The following is a 26,013-nucleotide window of genomic DNA, read 5'->3' as shown; positions in this document are numbered from 1 at the left end:
AACATCCTCAATGACTCACACACATGCACTACTGTGGTTACACTCATGTGAATGACCAAAACCTTGTACTAAAACACAGCTGCAACATGTCTGACATGAATGTTCATAAATACCGCATCATATTGCATGCTTCCAGTCAAAACAACAAACCTCCTCTGCAATGACTGTTGTGGCTAACGCTGAGAGTATATTTACACTTGACAAATCAGTGACTTTTCCTGATATTACTCAAAATACAACGCATTTTTAAGGAATAGAAATATGCTTTCTTCTTGAGTGTGATGAAAAAAATTATATCGCTCTCATCTGAGTATGAAGCTTAGTAGGCTATAACAAGTGGAAGCGAGGAAAACAGGCACCCTGGCTCTGTCCGAGCGCTCAAAACTACACATAGCAGCATCTCAGAAGCTCACCGATTAATGTATTGTGTGTCATTTGGTTACAACATCCTGTTGTTCTTATAGTTTTGTTTGAGTAGGGGTCCGACCAGCACAGTATACTGTCTAAGCCACCACTCTAATGTGGCCTCTAAAAGTATCCAACCATCTTAAGCAGCACACTGGCATGTAAAAACACCTCAAAAGCACAATTACGCATAATTTATTTATTGAACTAGTACACAAACCAAAGCATAACACAAGTGGTGGTAACTAAATGAGATTTAACAATAATTACGGAGCTGCCTCGAGTCATGCTATGATAAGCTAATCACATCCTGACTGTACCTACAGTATATCGTACCACACAGACATGAAAGGTTTTGAGTGTCTTGGTTAGAAGGCAAAAGGCATTTTCTGAAATGCTAAATATGACTTTAAAGGTAATATTTAACATATTGTTTCTGCTGTATCAAATGACATATTGTCAATAATCTGATCAAAAAAAAAAAGATTAGATTAATTAAATCTCACTTCCTGCCTGCAGCATGATAGGATTTATATCAAAGTGACATTTTGGAATTCATTTCCTGCAGACAAAGCCTGTTCTGTGAACTTTATTTCTGTGTGTAGAGAGCAACAGCTGCAGTATAAATCTAATGTAAAACATATCTGTGTTCACTGGTTACTCTCCTTTAACAAGTTCCGCATGTTTAAGGTTCCTGCTGAGGTTCTGAACAGATCAGTTGATTTTTCAAGCTGACAAACAGCCCAAATCTCCAAACACACACAGCAGCAGGAGGGATGGGAGGTAGAGGGTATAAATGTCTTAACTGAAGTGCGAATGGTTGACAGAATAAAGAGATACAGTATAACATTGCTTCAGTGTTGCACCAGTGAAACAGGCCTTGGAGTTATATATTTCCACTTTTTTGGAAGAAAGAATATGAGCTTCACACCTTAGAGACTTCACCTCTTGTTCACTGCATTTTTCTTCTGAGGTATGACTGACTGAAGTTTGCAGGTACTGCTCTGTGAACTGTTTCACATGGGGATTCCTGAGAACTATTTTGGGTTGAGTGGTAAAACAAAATGAACAGCCAAAGACAACAGAGAAAAACAGTAGTAGGCTTCAGTGTGCAAAATATCAGTGGCATTTTTGAGCCTTTTACTGTTCTTGTTATGTAGTTCATTCAGATTGTGAAGTTATATAGTATATACATTATGTTTGTTTATAAGAAATTGATTTATACACCATAATAACTTCAAAGCAGCATGGTGGATGAGTGGTTAGCACTGTTGCTCCCACACAAAGGATCAGGGTCATGAGATTTCATCCTCTCATGATCATGAATGTCTGTACAAACTGTCAAGGCAATCCATCTGTTAGATGTTGACATAGTTCAGTCTGCACCACAGTGGTGCACCAACGGACATCACCATCCCTACAGACAAGCTGCTCCTATGACTTAAAAAGGTCTGCAATAAAAAAGAGCATGTCGTTCTCTTTAAAAAATGCAAAGCAGATTCATAAAATCTGTGCAAATAGATTGTGTATGGTGACTTCTCATGCCACAGTAGGTTATGAACAGATAGTAAAGAACAATTCAAAGCATGCACAATAACAGTAGCAAGTGCATTGTCCAAAGAAAGCTGAAAACACATGAAATATTTTTGTTTTCCATAAACATGTTGATAAACAGGTCGATATGAGGTTTCTAAAATGTCTAATTACAGTAAATGTGTGCGGCTGCAACCAACATGCAGCTTTAATAGCATCTTTTAGAATTTCCATGGAAGGTTTTTCATCTGTTTTTGAAGAAAACATGGATATTGTACATACATACATACATATATGCCTACATACAGTATACATATAAATAGCACAAATACAGCAAAGACACTGCCACACTATAAACCACCAACCACGCACACTAATTGAGCCACAATCACACACCACCAACATTTGTTATGAACTTATTTTCTGCTTACTCAAAAGGAAGTGGAGACTCATTAAGATAAGACATACCCAGGGACACTGAGGTGGGCAAGGGTGAAATATGATGCTTATTTTAGGCCTTTATTGGGCTCTGTGCATTAGAATTGTTGCATTTATTAAGCCTGTCTCTGCCATCCCAGCAGAAAGCGTTTCTAGAGCATAGCAAATACGAATGTAAATCAAATGCCAGAATATGTTTGGCTTGCATGCTGAAACAGAAACCAAATGTAATATGTTTAAGTTCATGTAAAGAAAGAAACACAACCACAAATAAAGTTTTACCAACCTACCTACGTTTCCTGGGCCTATAAATCTCTTTAAACTGGTTCATGTATGGAGCCTGTGAGTATAATACAGGAAACATGTATGTCACACAGGAGATTGACATAAATCATTAAAACTAAATTTATGTCACCCTGCACTTCTGACCTGGCTAATGAGCAACACAGCCTGCACACATATACTGTACAAGGTAAGGGTTTAACAGTGCCAAAGCCAGACTAGTTTTTCCTCTTTTCCACTTTAAAAAAACACTGTGAAACGGTCATTTGATGTGTCTCAGTTTGATGGATCACCTTCATCAGACCGCAGGCTGAAAGTCAGAAAGGATTTTATAATTGCACCTTACTTCGGATGCAGTGGGAGCTTTTAATTTCAATTTTATTTCACTGACAAGGTTCAAGGTTGCATTGTCAATCATAGCAAGTTCAGAAGCCTTTTCTCCAAAGAAGGCTGCCTGGGGAGAGGCTGTAATATTACAGAAGCAAACCTGGTTCCTGGATTTGTTTCAACCTTGTACAGTTTATCTGTTGCTTTTGATAATAAAATGCATTTTTAAAAAAAGATAAACTGACATACTGTACCAAAAGTGTTAAAGATATAATCAGTTTGTTATGATTTATGAATCCCAGCATTGGTTTTATAATACTCTCTTTATGAAATGGGCTTTTCTTTAAACTAGAAAGAAGCTGTTGCTTTTTTATGTCAAGGGACTGACTATGAACAATATTTTACAATAAATGAGAAGTTTAGGAATTAATATGCAATATTCTCCAATTTAGCATTGTAGTTTTTTAATTTCACCCATTCCCTTCTTCCTTATTAGTGCAACTTGACAGTTCACTTGGATATTTGGGTTTGTCATGCTAGAACCTGCTAATGTAGCCCTGAATTACATCATTTAAGGCAATTTATTTACACAGATCCCTCTGGACCCATAGGCAGTTTTATACAACTTCCCATATGCATCAAGACATATAAACAAGAAAAAGTGTTTATGTAGTACAAAATAACCAGTTTTAGCACAACCCCCAGCAGAACACTACATAACACTATCACTTAAAACTATCAGGCAAAGTGTTAAACATGCTTCACATGCAAGAGACGAGAATTCCTCCACAGAGTGTCAAAAACTGAACTAAATGTAACTTTCACAATTGGACTGCAGCCCATGCTACCTGTTTCATTTTTCTCACCGTGCTATTTAATAAAAAGCTGTGAACATGACACCAAGCTGGGAGCTGGCAAAAGAGAAAAAGAGACGGAGATGGAGAGAGAGAAAGAGAGAGAGAGAGAGAGAGCACTCTGCGTCCCTCAGAGATCTATAAATACACTGAAAGCATTAAACCCTAAAAGCATTACAATCGCTCTGTCCCCTGGGTACAGGGAATCTGCCCACTGCAGTTTCACAAGACTACCAACAACCGAAACACTGGATGTCTGAGGAGACAAGACCTTGGACTTAAGCCTGTCTGGAATTTCTCCATCAATTTAACTGAGATATAGCTGGTTATCGATTGGTGGCTTGTTGTGTTTACAGTGCTGTGACTAGAGATAGAGTCACCAGGACGGCTAAGGGGAAAAAAGTGATTGGATTGTAAATTCAGAAATCCAGGGCTGTGCTTTAGATTCAGTTCAGTTAAACTGGAAAAATGTTCAAAATGTTACTGCTGATGGGCTTTGCTGCCTTAGGAAATCTGTCAGGAGTAAAAAAAAGTCTCACTTGGCATTTTAAGACTAATGAGATGAACCCTCAGTTTTCTCACACAACCATCTGGGTAGGTGGTCCCCAGATCCTTATATTGGCTCGGCTGGGAGGCCTCTCTCAATTAAGATCCAACTGCTGTGGCCGCCTAGTCAGGCTCTTATATTTTTCCTGTGGCAGCCGCTGAGCTGCAGGCAACAGATTAGAGAGGGAATGGTGTTTGTCTGTGGAGGATGAATCCTCCTTGACGACTGTCCCTCTCTGCTGTCACTCCTCATCCTTGCCCCCGTCTTGTCCTCCTCTTCATCCTATATGGATCATTGTCCTTCCACACTTGCTATGAGTCATCAGCCTAATAAAGATCAAAGAAGCACAGTATGTTCGACTTGCCAGAATATGTATGGCAGCGCAAAGGTTTGGGCTAAACAACATTTTTCAAAAATTACAACTATCGTCATAATTGTAGGGTGTTTTTTATGTTAGTTTTTACTACTAATACTAGCAATTGTATTTAGATAGAATTAATTAATACCAACTCTACTGCTTTGGTTACTTGCATTCAATGGCCATTATTAGCCTAGCCTATACATTTGGTCTCAAAGCATTACCTTCTTGACATTCCAGAGATAAAAACAAAGAACACTAAACTAAGGAGAGGTAACTGTGCTGGCTGGACCCTGTGTTTCCAAAAGAGACATCACTTCCCAAATGTTGCACTGAAGTCGACTACAGGCAAAGGAAAACCTGGAACGCCAAAAATGACCTGGCGCAGAACAGTGACGCTCCAGCCAAAATGAGCCTAACCTGAGGGGTGGGGGGCTCCATGTGTTGCCAGTGATAGGGAACAATGGAGAGAGTGTTGTGGTCTGATGTCCCACAGGGGACAAAAAGGATTAAGTTCACAAACATCCTACTCTACCCATAATGCAATTTGATGACACCTGATTAGACCCTCTATATCCAGGTTCGTAACCCAACCTTTCTGTGGAAAATGGAAGGACTCAAGGTCTTCATGTAGATAACTTTCTTATTGTCTGGCTGTTATTGTTTGGCTCCTCCAGAGACACAAAGGACATTTTAGTTTTGTTCTTCCAGATAAAAACATGAAACAGTGCCTGTTTCAAAATAATATTAAAAAACATTTATTTTAGCCCTAAAATTAAGCCAAAATTAAGTTTCTGTTCTTTACTGAACTAATAATGACGTCAGTGTTATTTCTGCTAATAATATAGACTTTGGTACTTTTGTTTTAAACCATGGTGGCTAAAAAGATTAGTGCTATCATCACAATAAACTTTGTAAACTTTGAGTTATTATTGGGACTAAGAAAGCCTTATAGCTGGGACATTTTCCATTTTTATTTCCACTGTATGGAGAGATACTATAAAATTAAAAAATAAGGGGTTTTTGGTCAGTGTAATATTATTGAGGGGACCTGGCTGTCTTAAACTTTTAAGTACTGTGTGTCATCTTTTTATTTGATGTGATTTTTCCAAATACAGATTTAGTTTTCTTTGCTCTCATACGTACAGATATGTCCCCTGTAGCCCAATCCAGACAAAAGGTGATTTTGAATATACAGTTGAATGTACAGCTGAGGAAGCCTCTCACAAAAGCAACACTGACTTAATCACAATGAGGGATTTTATTTTTTACCTTGGTTTGAACTTTTTTTTTAATAATGCACCTTTGAATACAAACGCTGACGGTTTCTTTGATGATGAAAAAAAAAAAAGACTTGAACACTTGCACACACATGCATTGCCAACTGGCATGCAAATGCACAAGTCTTGAAACACTTCAACCCACCTTTAGCTATAGAGCTTCAAACTCCCCTGAGGAGAGATGGAGGGATTCTGGCAGAACAAAACAGAAGAGTGAAAGGAGAAAAGGCAGAGCAGAATGGGATATTTTCTGTCTCCTCTGCTGCTCAAGTCCCTTTTTTTCCCTGCTAGAGATAAGTGGGTACAAAAACAGGTCGCGCAAATGTCTGCTTTCCTGACACATACAGGATGACGTACCTTAGAAGAAACCCCAAACCCAAGCTGTTTCTTCTGCTTAAATATTCTTTACTGTTTACGCTACTGTCTTATTCAGCTGGGCACCTCTTTCCCTATATACAGTATTTACACTGACTTTATGACTTTTGAAGCTGAAATCCCCTTCTTTCTCTGCAATGTGCCAGAGATGATAAGAACTGCAAAAGACTTAGTGAGGCAGAAACAAATATTTATGTCCTTTTTCACCCTCTCCAGCCTAGGGGTGCAGAGCCAGCCTAGTGTGCTGCAGCGGGGCAGAGAAGGGGCCACATGTGTCCAGGTAATTAATTTTTCACATGAGAGGGACTCACAGGTTGCTATAAACAGTAATGTTAAAAAAAAAACAAAACAGTAAAAATAATGACATTGGTGCTTTTTCTTTTCATACTGTGCATTCTGTGTCTAAATTGTAAATTAGGTGCACATGCTGGAAGAAGCCATAACAATAAGAGGCAAGGTCACCATTTTATGCCAGCGAAGACGTTGCTACAGCGTTTAAAACAGAAGAAGGCAAAGAGTCTATCATGACTTGGCCAGTTCATGTGATGATTTAATGTGTAAGGCTGGCACACGCAGAGAATGACATGTTGACAGATGGAGGGATCATTTCTGGCTTGTCTTTCCTCAGAGGAGTTAATTGGCTTCAAGAAAATGGAGACACAGATAATGAGTGACAGTGTTAGAAAAGCCAAAACCGAAAAACAAAAGAGCACATGAGAGATGAGAAGGGAGTGATAGCCAAAGATAAAGTGGATAGAGAGAAATTTGGGAGAGTGTGAATAGCCATGGAGACAGAGAGAGTGGAAAAGAGCTGGAAAAGGAGAAGAGGAAGTGTAGTTGATTGAGAAGAGAAAGCAAGAGGAGACACACAGGGGGTAACCCTCCTTGGCTGTCACAGCAGTTTACAGTCATTAGCAGAGCTGTGCTTTTGAAACCCTTTATCTTGAGTGGCATGTTTCACAGAACTGAGAGGAGAGAAAACACACAGACACACTCATACAGACATCCATACGCAAACATACAACATACATTGATGCCTGTTTAGATGTAAGAAGCACACAAACAAAGACTGAAATCTGCTTGGATGAATCCAGTCACAAATCACCCACACTAATCACTTTCAAGTCCTTGTCTAATTATATAAGCAGTGGCTCCTTATGTAAGATGCTTCCTCTACAACTGACTATCCATAATACATGAAGTCTTGTATTTAGTTCATGGTGACACATCCACCTTCCTCCACAGCCTCTATGTATCTTGGCAGACCAGCAAACAGACCAAGAAGAACAAGAAGCCCTTGTATCCTTGTATTAATCATTCCCAGCAAACTTGGTCAATGTTTCCTCAGTCAAAGTTCAATTAATAACTGAAAAGACAAGTTCTGATCATTTTAAAGTTTTAAATCAACAGCAGATCAAACAGATTATTTGTACTGCCAAGCCATGAGATCCCAACACCGCATGCCCCCTCAGCTCTATGAGATGTTTTATGCTAATGTACATTCACACACTGTTGAGAGAACTGTAAAAACAGGAAAAGCTCTCATTTTCCTTCGAGGGATATTTCAAGATCTGCACTGCTTGCCTTATAAACTTAGCAAAATGAATCTTACTTAGACATAATTGCCAGTTGTTATTTTTAAACAGTTTGCATCCACATGTAGGTATTACCTTCTTATGACCACTTAACACTTCTGTACTCTTCACGCCAGCTGACATTTCCACCAGTAGCCTGTTGTCAATATTTGCCCTCTATCATCTGCTCCTAACTAAAGTCTGAACAGTGCACTGTTGTTGCTCACTGTTTTCCAAATGCAGAAGAAAAGCTCTCAACCCTCCAGATGGCACCCAAAAATGTTTCTGTATGACAAAATGAATTACATGTCAACTTGCATGCACACTACGCAGGCATGAAGTTCCTACCATGCGTAACTGAAAAACGATTAATGTTACAGCAGGAAAACAAGGGTCTTGCGTTGTGGGTTTTGTGTTGGTCTGCACAAGATTTACAGCTCTGAAGTTCCTGGTACCACAGCACTAAATGGCATAACCCACCAGTAATGTTCATGCTAATAGTCCAAATGTGAGTTTCCTACCAGCTTTCCTTCAGACTGATGAAGCTACTTGGATGAATAATGAAACATTTCGACCTAAAAACTAGAAGTCCAGTTGCCTCTAGATATCTTCACCTGAATGACTGAGATCTTCACAGAAATATTTCATGCTAATAGCTTTTGTAAAAAAAAAAAAAAAAACACTTGGTAGTTGCATCTGCATACTAATATTTCATCAAGCAAAAACCCTTTTGCTTTTTGTCTTTTGCTGTCTGCTCAATATGAAGCTACAGTAATTTGTCTTTGTGTAGTTCTAGAGAGCTTTATAGGATATATTGCTCTAAAACCTGTTGTTTCCATGCAGTTGTTTGAAGGATAAATCATCAAGCATAACCTCCCCAGGCTCCACTAAACTACCTCTTTAACAAAAGAATATATATATATATGTATATATATATATATATATATATATACATATATATGTTACTCAAATCTGGCTATTTTCTGCTAAAAACAGCAGAGGGTTGGCATAAAAGTTGCTCAGCTACAAACCGACTGAAACCAGTAAGAATGAGAAGGCAACTGTTGCAGTAATACTCTCTGCTCACTCTGAGGAACACATTATCCTTCGTCACATTACTACAGACTGTCTCATTATTGTATTTCTCTCCGAGACAGAGCCTCAAGGTGTGCTCGATGGCTCACTGACGTTCCACAGCCCATTTCCCATAAAATGTATTTAGCAAGATTTCAATGGAGACACTTTTTCCTACTTGGTCTGCGATAACAACCTAAAAAATGTTATCTTTTTAATAAGGTCTTACCTAAATGTGCTAAAGTGTGTGTGCGTGTGTGTGTGGTATACTGAGATACCATTTTAGCCAATCATTTTTCCTGGAGGCTTCTGACTGCACTGTTCCCAGAGTTTGTTTTGAACAAGAAAACTGAGTTAAAGTCCCAGAAGAACTAGACCAAAGTGTTTGTAATGGGCTGTCTGAAAAACAGCAATAAGCAATTGATTACATCAAGTCAAAACTGGGAAAAGAAATGAAAAGAATCGAGAAACAGGAGACACTCAGCAGGGGGAAGAAACAGCACATTCACATTTCATTCACGAAATTTAAAACAAAATCTAAGTTTTGTTTTAGACTTTACCTGTGATAAGATGAAACAGAGACCCAAAAAAGGCCAAAGACCTCAAAACTACACGTGGTTATCAAACAGAGTAAGGCTAATCCCTGGGGTAATATTAAGGTAAACTGCTTGTTTTTCTACTTAAGCCATGTTTACTGTTCGCTGTTTAACTTTACTCGCTGTAGATTCACTTACCTTTTTAAGATCGTGACAAATCTCATCTTGTCAGGTTGCAGCCTGGCTGACTGCCACTCTCCCTCTCTCTCCCTTTCTCCCTGTTGGTGTGGGTGAGTGTGAGTGAGTGAGTGTGTGCATGTGTGTAGGTTGGATACTGGCGGCAGCAACACCTGTTTCTCATTACACTCATCAGCTGTGCTGCTTAAGAGTTGCTGTCTTCTCATTGCCCGTTACCAGATTGTACTTTCGCCTTAGACGGTAGCAAGTCCACCGGCCAGGTATCTCCTTTACATTTCTTGTTTCCTTTTCTTCACCTCCAATTAACTTTGTGAACAATGGTTTTTAATAGATGCCTGCATTGGAGAGTTTGCATTCGTGCTCATTTGCCAAACCTCAACAAATTACACAACTCTCTGGACCCATCCAAGGATTAACTGCTCACTCTGTCTCTGTTCAGCAGGTGCCTAGCTCGACTTCGGCCAAAAAAGCCCAGTCTAATACCACCAATGCCTCCCTGGCAGAACTTGGCAGCAGCTGCGGCAGAGGGTAACATGAGCAGAGCCTATTCAGGTAAGAAGGGCTCGGTGGAGACTGAAGGCTGGAGAATGTCTTAATTGGTAAGATGGAGCACTTTCAGCTTGCTTGCCCAAGTAGGTCAAATGCCCTTACCCCCCAATAACAATGAGGGTATTGGGCAGTCATGCCAGACCGATTAAGGCCTTATCAAATACTCAACTACAAGCTACCCTGATTATAAATAGTCTTACTGGAGCTCACCCAGTGTTGATTATTGATTCTGGTGCTGATGGTAATTTTTTTTTAATTAAAACCTGGCAAAGCAGTTTGGTTGCAAACTGTTTCCACTAGAGAAACCAGTACAAGTGAAAGCCATAAATAATTATTGATCCAAAATTTCTCATCAAACTGAACCTCTGCAACTTTTATCTGTTTTTTTTTTTTTGTTTTTTTTTAAGTTTCTGCTCCATCCTCTCCCATAGTTCTGGGGCTCCTGTGGCTAAAGAAACACAACCCAAACACAACTGACTAGTCAGTTGCAGCCAAGGTGGCTGCCATTTTGTTTGCTTCCAGTCTGGTCTTCCCCCAGCAGGTGTGAAGGCCAAGACCAGGGTCACGGACCCTCAAGATCTGTCTAATATTCCTCCAGTGTATTAGGAGGCTAAGAGTAAACAGAAAGCACTTTTTCTGCCTCCCCATCATCCCTATGACTGTACCATCAACCTGCCCCCAAGAGCTGCTCAGCCCACTAGTCGTCTGGATTACCTCTGTCTCCCTGATGTCCTCATCTTCGGGAAAATTGATAAGAGCACCAGGCAAACTTTTTGTGAAAGGAGAGAATGTGAGTCCCATGTGAGTCCCATGTGTCTTCTGTGTCTTGTCTGGGCACTATTGAGAATGGGCAGGTGAAGATGGACTCTGAGAAGGTTTGGGCAGTGACTGAGTGGCCTGAACCTACAACATGCAATTACTGCAATTCCTGGGTACTTTATCAAAGACTACACCTGACGTCACCCAAGCTTCACTTCCACTGGTCCCTGGATGCTTTTTATGTCTTCTGCCAACTTCAAGACATCTTCACTTCAGCCCCCATCCTTATCCAGCCTGATCGGGCAGTTCATTGTGGAGGTACAGTAGATGAGCTTCTGATGTGGGAGCAGGGGCAGCTCTCTCTCTCTTGTTGTGCCTTTTGTAATGCTGTAGGATTTTCAAAACATCTAAATTCCCGACAGAACACACTTCTGTGCTTTGTCAAGTACTTCAGTGAGTATATACTGTACATTTGTCCTGTTATCGCAAGGGTTGGCACACTCTCCAACATTTACAATACTTTTGGTGACTTCTGTGGCTTATAGTAGTCTGCGCTGTCTGCGCCTGCAGTAGAGCCAAAGTTCTCACCAGCCAGTCGTCTTCATCCCCTCCCAGTTCCACATAATACCTGGCCTTACCTGAAGGTGGATTTTGTGACGGGCTTACCTCCTTGAAAGGGTAACACTATGATTTGTCACTGTAGTTAAACCTTTTCTCAAGACTGCCCATTTCATTCTCCTTCATAAGCTTCCTTCTTCTCAGGAGACAGCTCAACTCTTAGTTCAACATGTTTTTTGGCTCCATGGCATCCCTATTGCTATAGTGTTGGACCAAGGGGCCCACTTCATTTTGCAGGTGTGGGAGAGTTTCTGTGTGGCTCTGGCTACATCAACTCATTCCTCTGTTTTTAACCCACAAACCAATAAACAGACTAAGTATCTTGAAGCGGCTCTGCACTGCATCTGTGCAGCCCACCCATCCACCTGGAGCTCTGTTATGTTGGGTGGAATATGTTCATAACTCCCTCTCTAAAACTGCATTCATGGGTCCTGTTCATTTGCCAAACCTGACATAGCTACCGCTATATAGCTGTTATGATTCTCACCTCTTTTTATGTAACAGTCTAGAGATATTTCAGAAGCTCGAACAGCATCAGTGAACTGCGAATGTCTCTCCACGTTGTTGGAAGTCAGAGGTGATAGGAACATTTTTGCCTCACTGAAATTATTTCCTACTGTACTTTGAGGCTTTCTGTATGTTTTTTGCCACACTAACAGCATGTCTCTATGGAAGGACATGCTGGTTGTTTGGCTTTTGCTCATATTAAAATATCTCATATCTCAGAAATGATTGGATGCACTTCCATAAAATTTGATACAGACATTCACGTTTGTCTATAAGCTCTGATGCACTTAGTGCCAACTTACTGCTGTTCTAGCATGGCTGTAGATTCATTGTCTTTTGTATAGGTTTACAATGCAATGATTCAAATATATCATGGTACTGATATATCCGCACAGAAGATGTAACCACTGTTGAACTGCCCTCAGACAGACTGTTCCTACATGAACAGTGAACAGCTGCAATGCAGTAGATCTAAAATAATACTGCAACAACTGCCTCCTTCTGTCATTGTCCTAAACCTTTTATTACTTAATGAAAATATCCATATGATTGAAAATATCCATATGAGATTGATGAGTCAATCGTCAATTGATGAATCAATCAATATTCAGCCTATCTAACAAAACATTTGTAATGAAGATAACGTTTTCATTCTCTGCTGTTTTTCAACATCATAATCCCAGTTCAAACAGCAAGAGACAAAAAACACTGTTGATTCACTGCTGGCACTGAATCATAGACTATCACTCTGCCGAACATGGTGTGTGAAGGAAAATTAGCAGAGGAGGACAGTAATGAGTGATAAGCTCTTGAAAGGCCCTCTCATAATGTTTCAAATTCAGTTTTATTTGCAGTGTACATGGGATATGTACATAGCATATAATGCACAAATTTATGCACACAGGGCACGTGCCTGTAGTAAGATACTTCCACCAAAGTGGTCAGAAATAGGCTGGAATGGCCATTAAAAAAGGCTGTCTCTGCAGACCATGGTGATAATAGGACGCCACACATCCTGTCTGCACACACAGCCAATATGGCTCTGAGCAGAATAACTACAGAAGCACTCTGATTGTAGCAGGTATCAGCCATGAGAGTGTTTCTTATAATTATAAAACAATACAGGAGAAGCAGCACAACACACCAAGACCAACATGTTACACCACTCCATGACAGGCATGCAGACAAAGACTGCAGTCAATTATTCACCATGTCTTGCTGCAATCCATTACACAGCATTTATTATATATCATATGGGCAGCAACATGGCATGCAAGCCTGAGCAGCTACTCTTCCCTGCTGGAATCAAAGAGGCTTCCTACAATACATCAAATAAAACTAACACATTCTCACTGACATGACTGAAGTCACAGAGGGACACACACATATACACACATACTCAAACAACACAAAAAAGGTCTAACAGACACATATCCGGATCTGTATCCTTGTCCTCTGTATCTCCGTCACCCTGGAAGGTGACAAAACATGATGTATGACTGCTGCCAGTTCCATCACAGCAGTCATCAAGGTAAAATCGCTATACCATTGAAAAGAATCTCACACAAACACACTCACACACACTCACCTGCACACACACACACACACACACACACACACATCATCGCCAACACTCATCATCACAGACAATGACCCTGCAGCATACTCACTGAAATCCACAGACATTGGGCTTCTGTCTAGGGCTTTGTCTTCCCAGACATAAACATGTGATGATGAGAACAATCATAGTGTCCTGGCTAAATGACTGCCAGTATTACTCTGTCGGGGTGTCTGTCACTATATATAAATACTTTTTTACTGCATGGATTGCTATAAAATTTTTGTAACAACATCCATTGTCCCCAGAAGATGAAGCCTACTGATTTACATTATACCTGACATTTTTGTTTTATGTAGTGAAATGGATGCATTGCCATTCAATGTAGTCCAGACCACAAATACTTTCATCTAGTGGTGCCATTTCACTTTGGTAACACTTTGAATTATGGCCCAATACCTGCTAAAATAACAATATTCTCCTTCACTTTATGTTTAATGTTCATCAGCAATGGATCACATGTTAACATGCTAGTCTAGGATGGATAATATGGTAAACATCACAGCAGCTAAACATCAGCATGTCAGCATTGTCACGTGAGCATGTTACCTCATAATTTTGTTAACACTTAAAGTAACGTACAATGTCACAGAGGTACTTGTGTTGCTGCAAACTGTGCAAACTTCCGTCTTTTGAATGGGTTCATAGATATTATGTCAATACGGCTTAGAGGAAAGTTTCCCTCTTTCAGCTTAATGTCCAACAGGAAAGACTTTTGTCAAATGACTCTTTCCAGCCTTTAAGGTGTATTCAAATAACAGTGGTAAAACACATTCTGCACATAGATCCCTCTGAAATTCTAAAGCAGCAATGCTACTGATGCTAGCAGTAGTTTAATACATTTCAGAGGTTCAAAATGTGTTTTCGTACTAATTGTGGTAGCTGCATCTGCATGCAGAATTTTGTCAAGTGAATAGTCTGCCTGTGTTTAGCAGGGCTTAACATGACAATTAACAATTTGTTACTTTACAAACTGACAAACACACATAAGCTGATTACTTTATTTGTCCATTCAGTGTTCAAGAGTTCAGCACTGTGCACCCAGTGGTTGAATGTTGTAGCTGGGGTCAAAGTTCAACATGCATGATAATGAGGAGGTGTGTGTTTGTGCCAGATGGAGGCAAACACTGTTTTTCTGGATTCATGTGAACACACTGTTGTTTATTACTTTCACATTTCTGAATAAATAGATATTTTAAAATATGTTAGTGATGACATAGTAATGTCTGAACAAACAGTCAACTGTAAAAGTGAAATATATTCTCTCCATTTGTAGCACACCAAGAGTAGAATGGGAGCATTTTCACGTTATTGCTAATTGACAATAACTGCAATAAAGACGGCAGCACAGTGGTTAGCACTGTTGCCTCACAGCAAGAAGGTCGTGGGTTCGCAACCTTTCTGTGTGGAGTTTGCATGTTCTCCCTGTGCTTGTGTGGGTTTTCTCCAGGTACTCTGTTTTCCTCCCACAGTCCAAAAACATGTATGTCAGGTTGATTGGTGACTCTAAATTGCCCATAGGAGTGAGTGTGAGTGTGTGAGGTTGTTTGTCTCTATGTGGCCCTGTGATGGACTGGGGACCTGTCCAGGGTGGACCCCTGCCTTTCACCCAAAGAGAGCTGGGATATGCTCCAGCAGGTCCCTGTGACCCTAAATAGGAATAAGCAGGTATAGATGATGGATGGATGGAAAGGTGGATGCAATAAAGACATCCATACTGTACAGCAGACTTACTTCCATACTGGTGAGATTACAGCGGTGAGTCCCAGCAAACCAGCCGCTAGTGGAACACTGGTCAATATCCACATCCTGCAGGTTCACGTCCACACGTACGACACCCCTGCCAGAGGAAAAGAAGGGAGGAAAAAGGAGTAATGAACAGTAATGGGAAACCATGGGAGATATAATCATGCAAAAGATAAGGAGGGGTGCAGCAAAAAAAAATGAAAAAGATGCAGTCAATAGATCGTGATAAATGGTAACAATGAGAAACAAATAGAAAATACATTGCATGGGAGTGTAAGAGAAGGGAAATAGAAGAGGAGGGAAGGTGTGAAATGACAAAAAAATGAGGGAGACAGGAAAATGGAGGGTAAAGGGTGACAAAATTTGTACGGTTAAACAAATTGGTGTAGGAGAAAGAACGAAGGGGGAGGAAGAGGAGGTAGCGAAGGCCAGAATGAGTGAGAAGAAAATTAAAAACGACAGAAAGCGCAATGCTCAGGGGAAGTTTAAGGTCAAGGTGTAAGAAACAGAAAAAAAGAGAGTGGCAATAGAGCATAATGAATGAGCCAGATCAAAAACGGGAACGAAATAACGAGTGATGGAGGTGAGTAATAAAGAGAGAGGGAAATAAAGAAAAAAGAAACAAGAGCAAAGTTTAAATTTTACACTCTCAAAACAAGGTTATGCTGCTGCTTGCCAGACACTAGAGGTGTGCAGAGAAATGCACTTAGTTTTAAGATTGGACTGTTTTGGTCTGAAATGGACAGGCTGCAAAACCTAGCTGCCTTGTGTTTTTGTCCTTACTTCTTTTAATAAACCAAAAATTTCCTTAATAAAAGGGAATAAAATGTTTTACATTTTATCCTCATTCTCTTCATTTAGTTTTTTTCTCCTCACAGAATTAATTTGACAAAAGATGATTTTCTAAGGCGGTGCTGGATAATATTTGGATGCTGTTTGCAGCATTGGATTAAGGCCATTCTTATATTAAGTTATCTCAGTACTTTTTGACTTTCACAGCCTGTCAGCCACAAGCCTACTGGTTCTTTCTGAAGAGGAGGATCATAAATATTTACTGTCATTAAAAATGCTATAAAATATCCTCAAACAGCTGGACAGTGTTGGTTTCATGTAATTATAAATATAGTACATTTATTTGGGACTACTTTCATCCACTGATTATTCCACATTCAGTGCACTAGTGAACTAGTGAGTACAGCAATGATGTTCATTACGATGAAGACATGTGTTACCCAGTGTTACAGTGTGACTCATTTATGGGATTTTGATGGAGAACTATGGCACAGAAGAACAAGCCTTGCCCGGCCTTGGCTACAAACACAGTGCTTAGGACCAATGTGCTGTTGGTTTGTGTGTTTTCATGGTATAATCAATAGTGGACATCCTAAAGGCAATGATTGCACATGCAGTGTTTACTGTAGGTACTATTGAGCAGCATGTTTTTTGGGTTTTTTTTATAGAGGTGCAGTTTTTCAGTAAGTTCGATATGCTGCATGGAGACTGCTGCAGCACTGAGGCACCAGAAATCCACTGTGCAAAGAGAATAAGGTAAAAGGCTGTTAAGGGATGTAATACAGCAATAAAGGAAATCTACCTGGGATTTCTGAACTAGTAATAGTGACCCTAACTATAGTTCAGCTGTTGCCATAAAACCTACTGTATAGAGCAAAGCCCACTTTATTTCTTCCACTGAATCTATGACTTTTATACAAACACATAAAGCACGCTTCATGGATTCACCCTGTCTTGATCATTCCCTCCACCACTCTACAAGCTGTATATCTACATTCTCTCTTCCTGCCTCACCCCTTTGTGGTTTTGTGGATGGTCCTAACACCCGTTACCTCCATCTGCCCACTGGGAAGTGGAGCAAACAACCATGGAAAGAGGCTCCAGCCACCTTCTCTCCTCAAATACACAATCAGACAGAAAGAGAGGAAGGAAAGCATGTTGGTATCTGTGAGTGACAGGGTGTGTGTGTGTGTGTGTGTGTGTGTGTGTGTGTGTGTGTATGTGTGTGTGAGCACACAATGTCTGATCTGTGTTTATGGGTCAAGGTTTGGTAGCGACTGAAAGCATCAGAAATAGCAGAGAGACGTGATGGATGTTGAATCATCTCTGGGTGCCAGGAAAGACACTCAGTGATATAATATATATAATTCTTCTGGTGATGGTGATAATCTTTAAGATCATGTTAAAATATATCAGCATTTATCATAAATAGCCAAAAATAACAGAAGATAAGAACTTCTTGCTAACGGTCTGTTTTTAGGGATGCTAATCATATCACCCTGAGCAGCCTCACAGTTCGTAGTAATTCTCCCTCTTACCTTGTGTTTCTGCTTCTAATCTGCAACTATCATTTACATTTTGATTAGGTTTACAAAAGCTAATGTCCTCTTTATTCTCCTCTATAGCCTGGAAGGACAGTGACTAAAGTGAGAAGAATTGAGAAAGAGGTTGCTTTGAAGCAGAAGGAGGAAGACTGGAACTGACTCCATCTTCTACACTAGCTTATGCTTCCCTGTCCAAAGCCAACCAACTTTCTATTTTTAGAAATGTCATTACAGAACCAAAGTGGACCCACAAAAAGGATGCAGACCACAAATTACAGAAAAAAAGAAAAAAAAAACATTAAACAAAGTAGGAAAACAGGGGAGGAAAACGACATACAGTACATGTGGTTGTGGAGCTGCAGCCAATCTATATTCAATTAGCTTTCTACCAGACACCCTGGTCCACTCTACGTTCTCTCCAAACTTCTCTCTGCTAACTTCACAAACTGTGTAACAAATGCCAAACACTACATTAAGCATGAACATTGAACATGGAAATGGTGTTTTGGAAAAACAATTCTAACTCAAGCCCTAATACCTAGAATTTTCCAGGCATTTCAGTTGGATCACTTGGGCTTTATTTGCTCATTTGACTCAGAGACTGATCTGTTGCCATGAAGGCTCAGGAGCTGTTGTGACCAAAGTGTGAAAGCTCCAGAAAAATCTAGTAAGTGTACCTTGAGTATAAATGCTGCCAAAGTACTATTTCCATGATTAGGAAGAAGTCATCAAAGTGCTATGGGTGAAATTATAGCAGCTAGTAAACACACATATACAACCACTAATGAAGACCATGTTTTATGACTAAGAAGTCCACAAAAAAAATGTCATCTTACATTTCAATATACAACATGTCCCTTCTGGAGACATCAGATGATATATGTTCTTTCACCTGTTCCTGTTAATGATTTCTATAATACAGTGTTTGTGTTATATCACAGTACAGGACATTTTCTTTCCTCTCTTTTTTCTTATGAAATGAACGTGAAATCCTCCTGCCACAGATCAGTCACATGTAAAATGTTCTTATCCTCACAGGCCTCTTGGCTGAGCTCAGCTTCTCGGTAGATTCGTTATAAATGCATTCAGTGAATTCATGTAATGACATTTAACATTAGGAGACACTTGAGGCAACTGACACAAGCAGACTTTCATTTCTCTCCTTCTATCTGAAACACCCTCACGGCATGTTGATGGCTTCAGACAGGGAAAGTCCCAGACAGACAGTTTCCGGAGATTGTCTGAGATATTTCTTATCTCTTTGGTTATTGCAATAACAGACTATTTACAGATTGTGGGATTTCTGTGAGGTTAGAATTGAAGACCATGATAATTCTGTGTTAGGATGAATCACAGTCATCTTTGACATATCTGAATGCCGTGCAGCGGGGATGGTGATGGCTGTACCATTCCCCAAAAAATGTGCAGGGTACATCCTAGCTGCATCTTGAACTCTGTAAGCCAAGAGTCACTGTTACTGGAGCAGGTAGTGATGCAGCACTTTGTTCAGGGACATGTCAACAGGGTGGACTCTTGCCAACTTAAGGCTCAAATCAATTGCGTGACACAGTGCTGCCTATAAACTACTGAGCAGTGTCTGCGTCCATTCTTCCAAATAAAGTGATATCCAAATTCATCATTTTGCTCGTTACTAAACATTTTGCTGGAGGTGTAAGTAGAAGTGTGTGTTTGTGGTATAATTTTGACTCCAGAAAATGATAAACTATTTAGTGTCGAGAACACACCTCTCTTTTCTAATGTTTTCATCAAATATTACCAAAGGAATTTTCTGATAGTAGTGAAGAGCTTATGTTGTGTGATTTAATACATCTCTTCTAAGAGGTTAAGTGCTGTTCACGGTAGCTTCATTTTGCAGCTGTTGACCTTTCATTGTTTATTCATGAGTTAATTGATCTTTGAAAGACACTCTCAAACTGGAGTCTTGAAATATGAGACCCTTGGGTGTTTTTTTTAAGCACCCAGGTGCTATCCATACACACACATGCCAGGCTGTGCATATCACATCACCAGCACAGCATATAAAGCCTGCAGTGTTCATTAGATTGTAGGCTGCAGCAGTGGAAATGCACAGATGTGATTTGACAGCTGAGCATATTCAATGAGAAAGGTCTACATGTGCCTGTGAAGCTGCTTTTACACCACCTGTTTCTGGCTCTGGCTCAGTAGGATCCATATTTATATTAGTTCTCATAGTGATTATTTTTGTAATAAAATCTGGGTAATTGTAGTAACTCTGGATGATTGTTAATGACTGTTGCTTGACTGACATAGACCATTTTTATGCTGTAGACTTGTAGTCTAAAAAGTATGCAACGCCTTAATACATTTTTTAGTACTTTCTGTCTTTTCTCTCTCTCTCTCTCACTCACACTTCCTCTCACCTGAAGTCTGGTGCAGAATTACTCTTGAGTGCATAGAAGCCAGCAGACAAGGTGAGCAGCCAATAGGGCACAAACGCCCCGTGTTCACACTCCAGGTATGGTGCCGACCACTTGATCTGTTTTTTCTCCAGAAGGTAACTTCCACTCTTAGCGCCCGGTCCTCCCGGAACCCGTCTGTGCATGTGTGGTCTCCTCCCGTCCCTGAACTCGTTAAACCATTCGGATTCCGGGCTCCTGTTCTTCAGGTGACGGTGCGCTGAACTGGACAGGTCCTGCAACACCACTTCCTTCTCAGTTCTCGTCGCCTGGAGGAAAACGTGGGGCCCAGACGTCGGCGCGTCCGTGTGGAAGGTCACCACCGCCCTGTGGATTTTGGGGTCCCCCTCGAGGATGCTCTGCACGAGCGCGTGGTACCAGTGGATGTCCCTGCGGAGGGTTTCCTCCCGGGACCTGTTGGTTTGCAGGATCATATTCAGGAAGTTTGTTGCGTGCGCTACAGTATCCAGGATGCTGTGCAGAGAATAGTGGGAGGCGACATGAAGGCCGCCTCGCAGGCTGCTCAGCTCGTACCTCCGCGAACAGTTGACCTGCCTCAGCGCCGAGGAGTCCCCGGTGTGCAGAAAAGCGGTCACCACCCTCGGCAGGTCCTCCTCAATTTTGTGCGCCACCACCGTGCGCTCAGTGGATGGTACCGAGTAATAGGTCGGATGGTGGGGCGGCTCCCTGTTTATGTTTTGGGTGCTGAAGACTGGCGGGTTTTTGTCGTCTCTGTCATTATCCGACCACTCCACATAACCGTAGTTTGATCCCCAAACGAGTCCTGTTTGCAGAAGCAGCGGAACGACCAGGAGAGCCATCGTTCCTTTTCACAGGCACAGAGAAGACACCGTGGCCACTTGGCAAAGTGTGGGAAGCATAACCAAAGCCGCTCACCCGCTTCACGAGATCAGAGACACTTTAAGGAGCGCACATCAGGCACTGCCTCTAATTTCACAGCCTACCCACAGACGAGCTGAACACGATCCCTTTCACTTGTCTTCCCGAGCATATTGTGTCCGCGCTAGAGACCACACTTTCCCTCTCTTACTCTGCGTTTTTACAAAAGCACAACCTGATCCAAACAAGCGCACAGACGGTCCCCTGTCTCCTAACTCATAAACAACCCTGACACCTCAGCAGTCCGCAGTCCATCCATATGCTGCGACGTGATAACCGAGTGCCCAGGGTCTCTTTCTACTCCTCCTCGGAGAAACCCATGTGAGAGGAGACGGATAATGAGGAACGGAGCGAATTGTTCCTGAAGTTCCGTCCCTCCCAGTCCAACCCTAATAGGCCACCTGAAGTGTCGCCCACCAGCAGTGTGTGGTTGTTTCTCACTGCCAGTCTGCCGGAGGTGGGCGGAGCGTGGGAACGGGAGCTGTCCGGTGCTGAAAGTAGCGCCCGTAGGAAGGAAAGCGAGGTGGTGATGAAGAGCTTTCAGTGATGAAGATGGAGGAGTATTCTGACGATCAGAGCCAAAATAAAAATAGAACAGGACAGAAGAGAATTGTGTGAATGCTGGAGATGGCAAAGTGTGTGGATACAGTAAAATTACACTCGCTATAGCTTTATGTGAATGCAAACATTATTTTTGTAATCCAGTTCCATAGTTGATGGGCCTAGACAGATTGTAAACACAATAGTCTAAGCAAATCTTTTTCAGTTTAAATCACTTTCAACTTTGCCTCTTATTTTATGAATCACACACCAAGGCCTGCCCACATGTTCAGTGTACTGCTCAATGACACTGACTCGTGAGCAGGGAGATCTGGGAATGGAAATCTCCCTTCAGAGCCACATAAACATTTTTACAACTGTTTTCACAAGCAGCTTCAGTAAGTATACCAGGTAAGGACAGCTTAATGTCTAAAGCTGCCGCTGTAACAGTCTCCAATGGTTTCAGACTTCTCACAAGATTTTGGAATCCGGCTGCAGGGATTTGATGAGCAGCCTGGAAACTAGGCTGAATAAATATAATAGAACAGAATTCAATATACTTTTCTATATCCATTATATGCAGCATAAGACCTGGATCACAGTCACCATTTTAATTCATCCAAAGGTTGATGGATGGGGTTGTGCTCAAGGTTCTGTGGAGTCTAGTTCAAATTTTTTATATCATTTCTTCATGGCCCTCACTTAGTGAACAGGGGCACGTACATGGTAAAACAGGAAAGAGGGTTTCCCAAGACTGCTGCCACAAAATTAGAAGCACATTACTATATAAAATATAGAAGTATGTTTTTCAGAATTAAACTGGCATGACATGGCAAAACATGAGAAACAATCCAAAATCAAAAGTTCACAGACATATGTGGTGGGTATACTTTTGGCTATATAGTAAATAAAGCATTTAAACAGATGTACAGACAGGATGATTTCACACACACATACATACACAAATGTTGCATCTGACATCTTACATTTACAGCCCTGGATTGTAAATGGGCGTTGCAGAGTGCGGCTTGCCCGGGGTGACTTGCAGGCCGTTGCCATGGCAGTGGAACAGTGCAAGGTGATGACCACAGAGATCTGCTGCTCGCTGCAGCCAGTGACGAAAGTAGTCTGGCCTTGCAGCATCTACAACTAGACCTATAGCATACACATCTAGCATACCTCTATACTCACTTGGTCACTGTTCAGCCTAATATTTGGACAAATAATGACATCAAAGACAGACACAGATCGTACTTTCATTCATTTTGTACATTGATGTAAATGACTAAGCTGTTTCCAGGTCCCATCAGAAAAGGTGTGCATGTGGTGGTGATGGTGAGATAGGCAGTGGAAAAGAGAAATTTCCAAGTAGATAGGGGCGAGAGACTGAACAAAGTGACTGCTCCTGCCCGCTCTATTTCATCTTCTTTTACAAGCTGTGCTGCCTCCCCTGGTCTGATGAATATTTGATAGGCATTTGCTGCTTCATCTGCATGCGTTGCAACTTGGGCTCGTACACCCGCAACTGTGGTAGAGAGGCAGCCGTTCTTTCACCCACGCTCTCTGTTCTCCCAGATGTTCCTTTAGATGCCCTCAGAAGAGAGCAAGGGAAGAAAAAAGGCTTGTGAGAAAAAAATTCCTCTGATCCCATGCAGGAGTCCCCACCCATTCGGTGAGCTTCATTTCAACTAAAAGAAGTAAAGCTTATGTGCTGTCAGAGGGAAAAGAACCAGTGCCCACTAGATGTTTTACCAAAGAAAAGCTTATATGTCATGCCTTTAAGAGTGTTTATTTAATGAAAGCCAACAATCAAACACTGCTTTTACTGAGAAGTCACCAGTAACCATGCCTTTACAAGTCTGTTTTTTGGGCTTTTTTGCCCTGAACCTTAGGAAAAGATCTGCATCCATTCAGTGACTTTATTGACAAGAGGTTAATTTTCAAGGCCTTAAAATTTTCTCCATCTATAATGAGACCTCACACTTGCACAAGACTAGAATCTTTATAGATCTGAATTTATGTGCATCAGAGATGCTTCATCTTCTGATATTAAAATCTTCAGTTTCACCCACATTTCTCCATCTTGTGCACTAATGTAAGGCAGCTAACAAGTTGCAAAATGTTAGAACTCTGCAAATGGGAAATATTTTTAGACTTTGGTTGATCACATCCAGGGTTGCAGGTGGACTGGAGCCAATCCCTGCTGACAATGGGCTGTGGCAGGTACACCATGGACAGTCTATCACATGGTTGAGACATGAAGACAAACACTCACACTGGCACCTACAGGTGAATTAGAGCCACCGATTGGCCTGTGGGAGGAAGACAGATTACCTGGAGAGAACATACAAACTATTGTGAGGTGACAGGGCTAACCACCACATCACTAACCACCACCAGACTGTCAGTTGAAAGATCTGGTCTCCATATATATCCTTTATATATAATGTTTTGTAAAGCAGGGATGATGTCATGTCTGGGATTGGGTTAATTATATGTTTTCATTCAGCCTCCCCTGCTGTTGTGCTGTTAGACATAGACTGAATTCTTGCCTATATGTTTTAAACAGCATTTACACTTTGAGTGTTATCGGCATGAAACTTGTAGAAACAGCAGTCCACCGGCCAGGATCCTTCATCACATTGAAGAGACATATTATTTGGTAGGATATAGTAACACTACACACTCAGACCATTCATTTTTGTGCTGATATTTGCAGATGAAATAGGAGATGAAATAGATTTTTTTTTTTTTACCAGCATTACGTGATAAACTGCTCGTTTGTTAGCAGACGGTAACTTGGGAAATTAGCATAACTACAGCTTTCTGCATCTCTTTTCATTGTCATCAGACAGCTGGAGGTGATGAACAACAGCTTGAGCTATATTACCTGAAAGATAATTTTGCCAGAAACTCATGCTCCAAAAATCATGTCTTATTTATTTCCAACATTTCCCACATCATTGTTCATCTTTTTCACTATCATTTCCTTTTACCTGGACCTACAGGCTTGTCTAAGGTGAGAGACATGAGTCTCAAGTGTAAATGCTGTTTAAAACACATAGGCAAGAATTCAGTCTATGTCTAACAGCACAACAGCAGGGGAGGCTGAATGAAAACATATAATTAACCCAATCCCAGACATGACATCATCCCTGCTTTACAAAACAATATGTAAAGGATATAAATGGAGACCAGATCTTTCAACTGACAGTCTGTTGAACTATGTATATACTGATGTTGTCAGGATAGCACAGTGATGTGGTGGTTAGCCCTGTCAACTCACAATAGTTTGTATGTTCTCTCCAGGTAATCTGTCTTCCTCCCACAGGCCAATCGGTGGCTCTAATTCACCTGTAGGTGCCAGTGTGAGTGTTTGTCTTTATGTCTCAGCCATGTGATAGACTGTCCATGGTGTACCTGCCACAGCCCATTGTCAGCAGGGATCGGCTCCAGTCCACCTGCAACCCTGGATGTACCAGGATATGCAGGTAGATAGTGGCTGAATAATTGTCTGGCAGGTGGGACACAGGACACTATATGCAGGATAGGCAAAACCTGCTGTTATAAACATGAGTGACAGATGAAAGCTAGCACTTCACAAAATATTCTATTCTTCTCAAGCATACAAAGCTCCTATACAACTTCACTATCGCTGTTGATGAGTGTAAGTGCGTGCATGGGTGTACATAAGTGCTGCAGGAATTTCAAGGCCTCTACCAGGACGAAACATGGCAGCCTCCTCTAAATTATACTCACAAATGACTGGAAGCAACATCAGATCACACACATGCACCTGATCTGTGTGATATCAAGACGCACTCCCATACTGTCTCCAGAGGTTTGGGCTGAGGAACGTGTGTGTATATGTACAGTGTGTGTGTGTGTGTGTACACTTGGAAGAGCCTTCTTAAGTTGTCTCGTATTATGCAAGACAGGTGTGAAATCAGCTCGTTAGGTGGAAGAAACTCCAGCAAATATAGGTGATCCCTAAGAACTATATCCTGTAAAATTAGGCACACATACACACAGTCACACCCAAACCTCACACAAAGCACATCTCTGTCTCACTGCATGTTAGGTTTACTTACTTCTTATCTCTTTCATCAGCATATTTGCACACCAAGGAAAAGCATGTCACTGTTTAATCAAATCGTTGAAATATTTATCAATGCTGCCCTCTACAGGTTGCTTGTGGGTCTGTAATCCCAACTATCAACA

The 26,013-nt window shown here is 41.1% G+C and overlaps 1 protein-coding gene across 1 annotated transcript in view; it reads right to left on the bottom strand.

Moving 5' to 3' along the window:
* gpr158b (G protein-coupled receptor 158b) overlaps positions 1–21,173 on the bottom strand; it is a 52,302-nt gene extending 31,129 nt beyond the window's left edge. The window contains exons 1-2 of the mRNA XM_026314147.1: positions 20,317–21,173; positions 15,567–15,672 (exon numbers count right to left, since the gene is read on the bottom strand). Of these exons, the coding sequence (XP_026169932.1) occupies positions 15,567–15,672; positions 20,317–21,173 (963 nt within the window). The remainder of the gene's footprint in view (positions 1–15,566; positions 15,673–20,316) is intronic.
* Positions 21,174–26,013: the final 4,840 nt, after the last annotated feature.

This window comes from Mastacembelus armatus, chromosome 17 (genome assembly GCF_900324485.2).
Source record: "Mastacembelus armatus chromosome 17, fMasArm1.2, whole genome shotgun sequence".
Classification (NCBI taxonomy): domain Eukaryota; kingdom Metazoa; phylum Chordata; class Actinopteri; order Synbranchiformes; family Mastacembelidae; genus Mastacembelus; species Mastacembelus armatus.
This window is presented reverse-complemented; position numbering and strand designations above follow the sequence as displayed.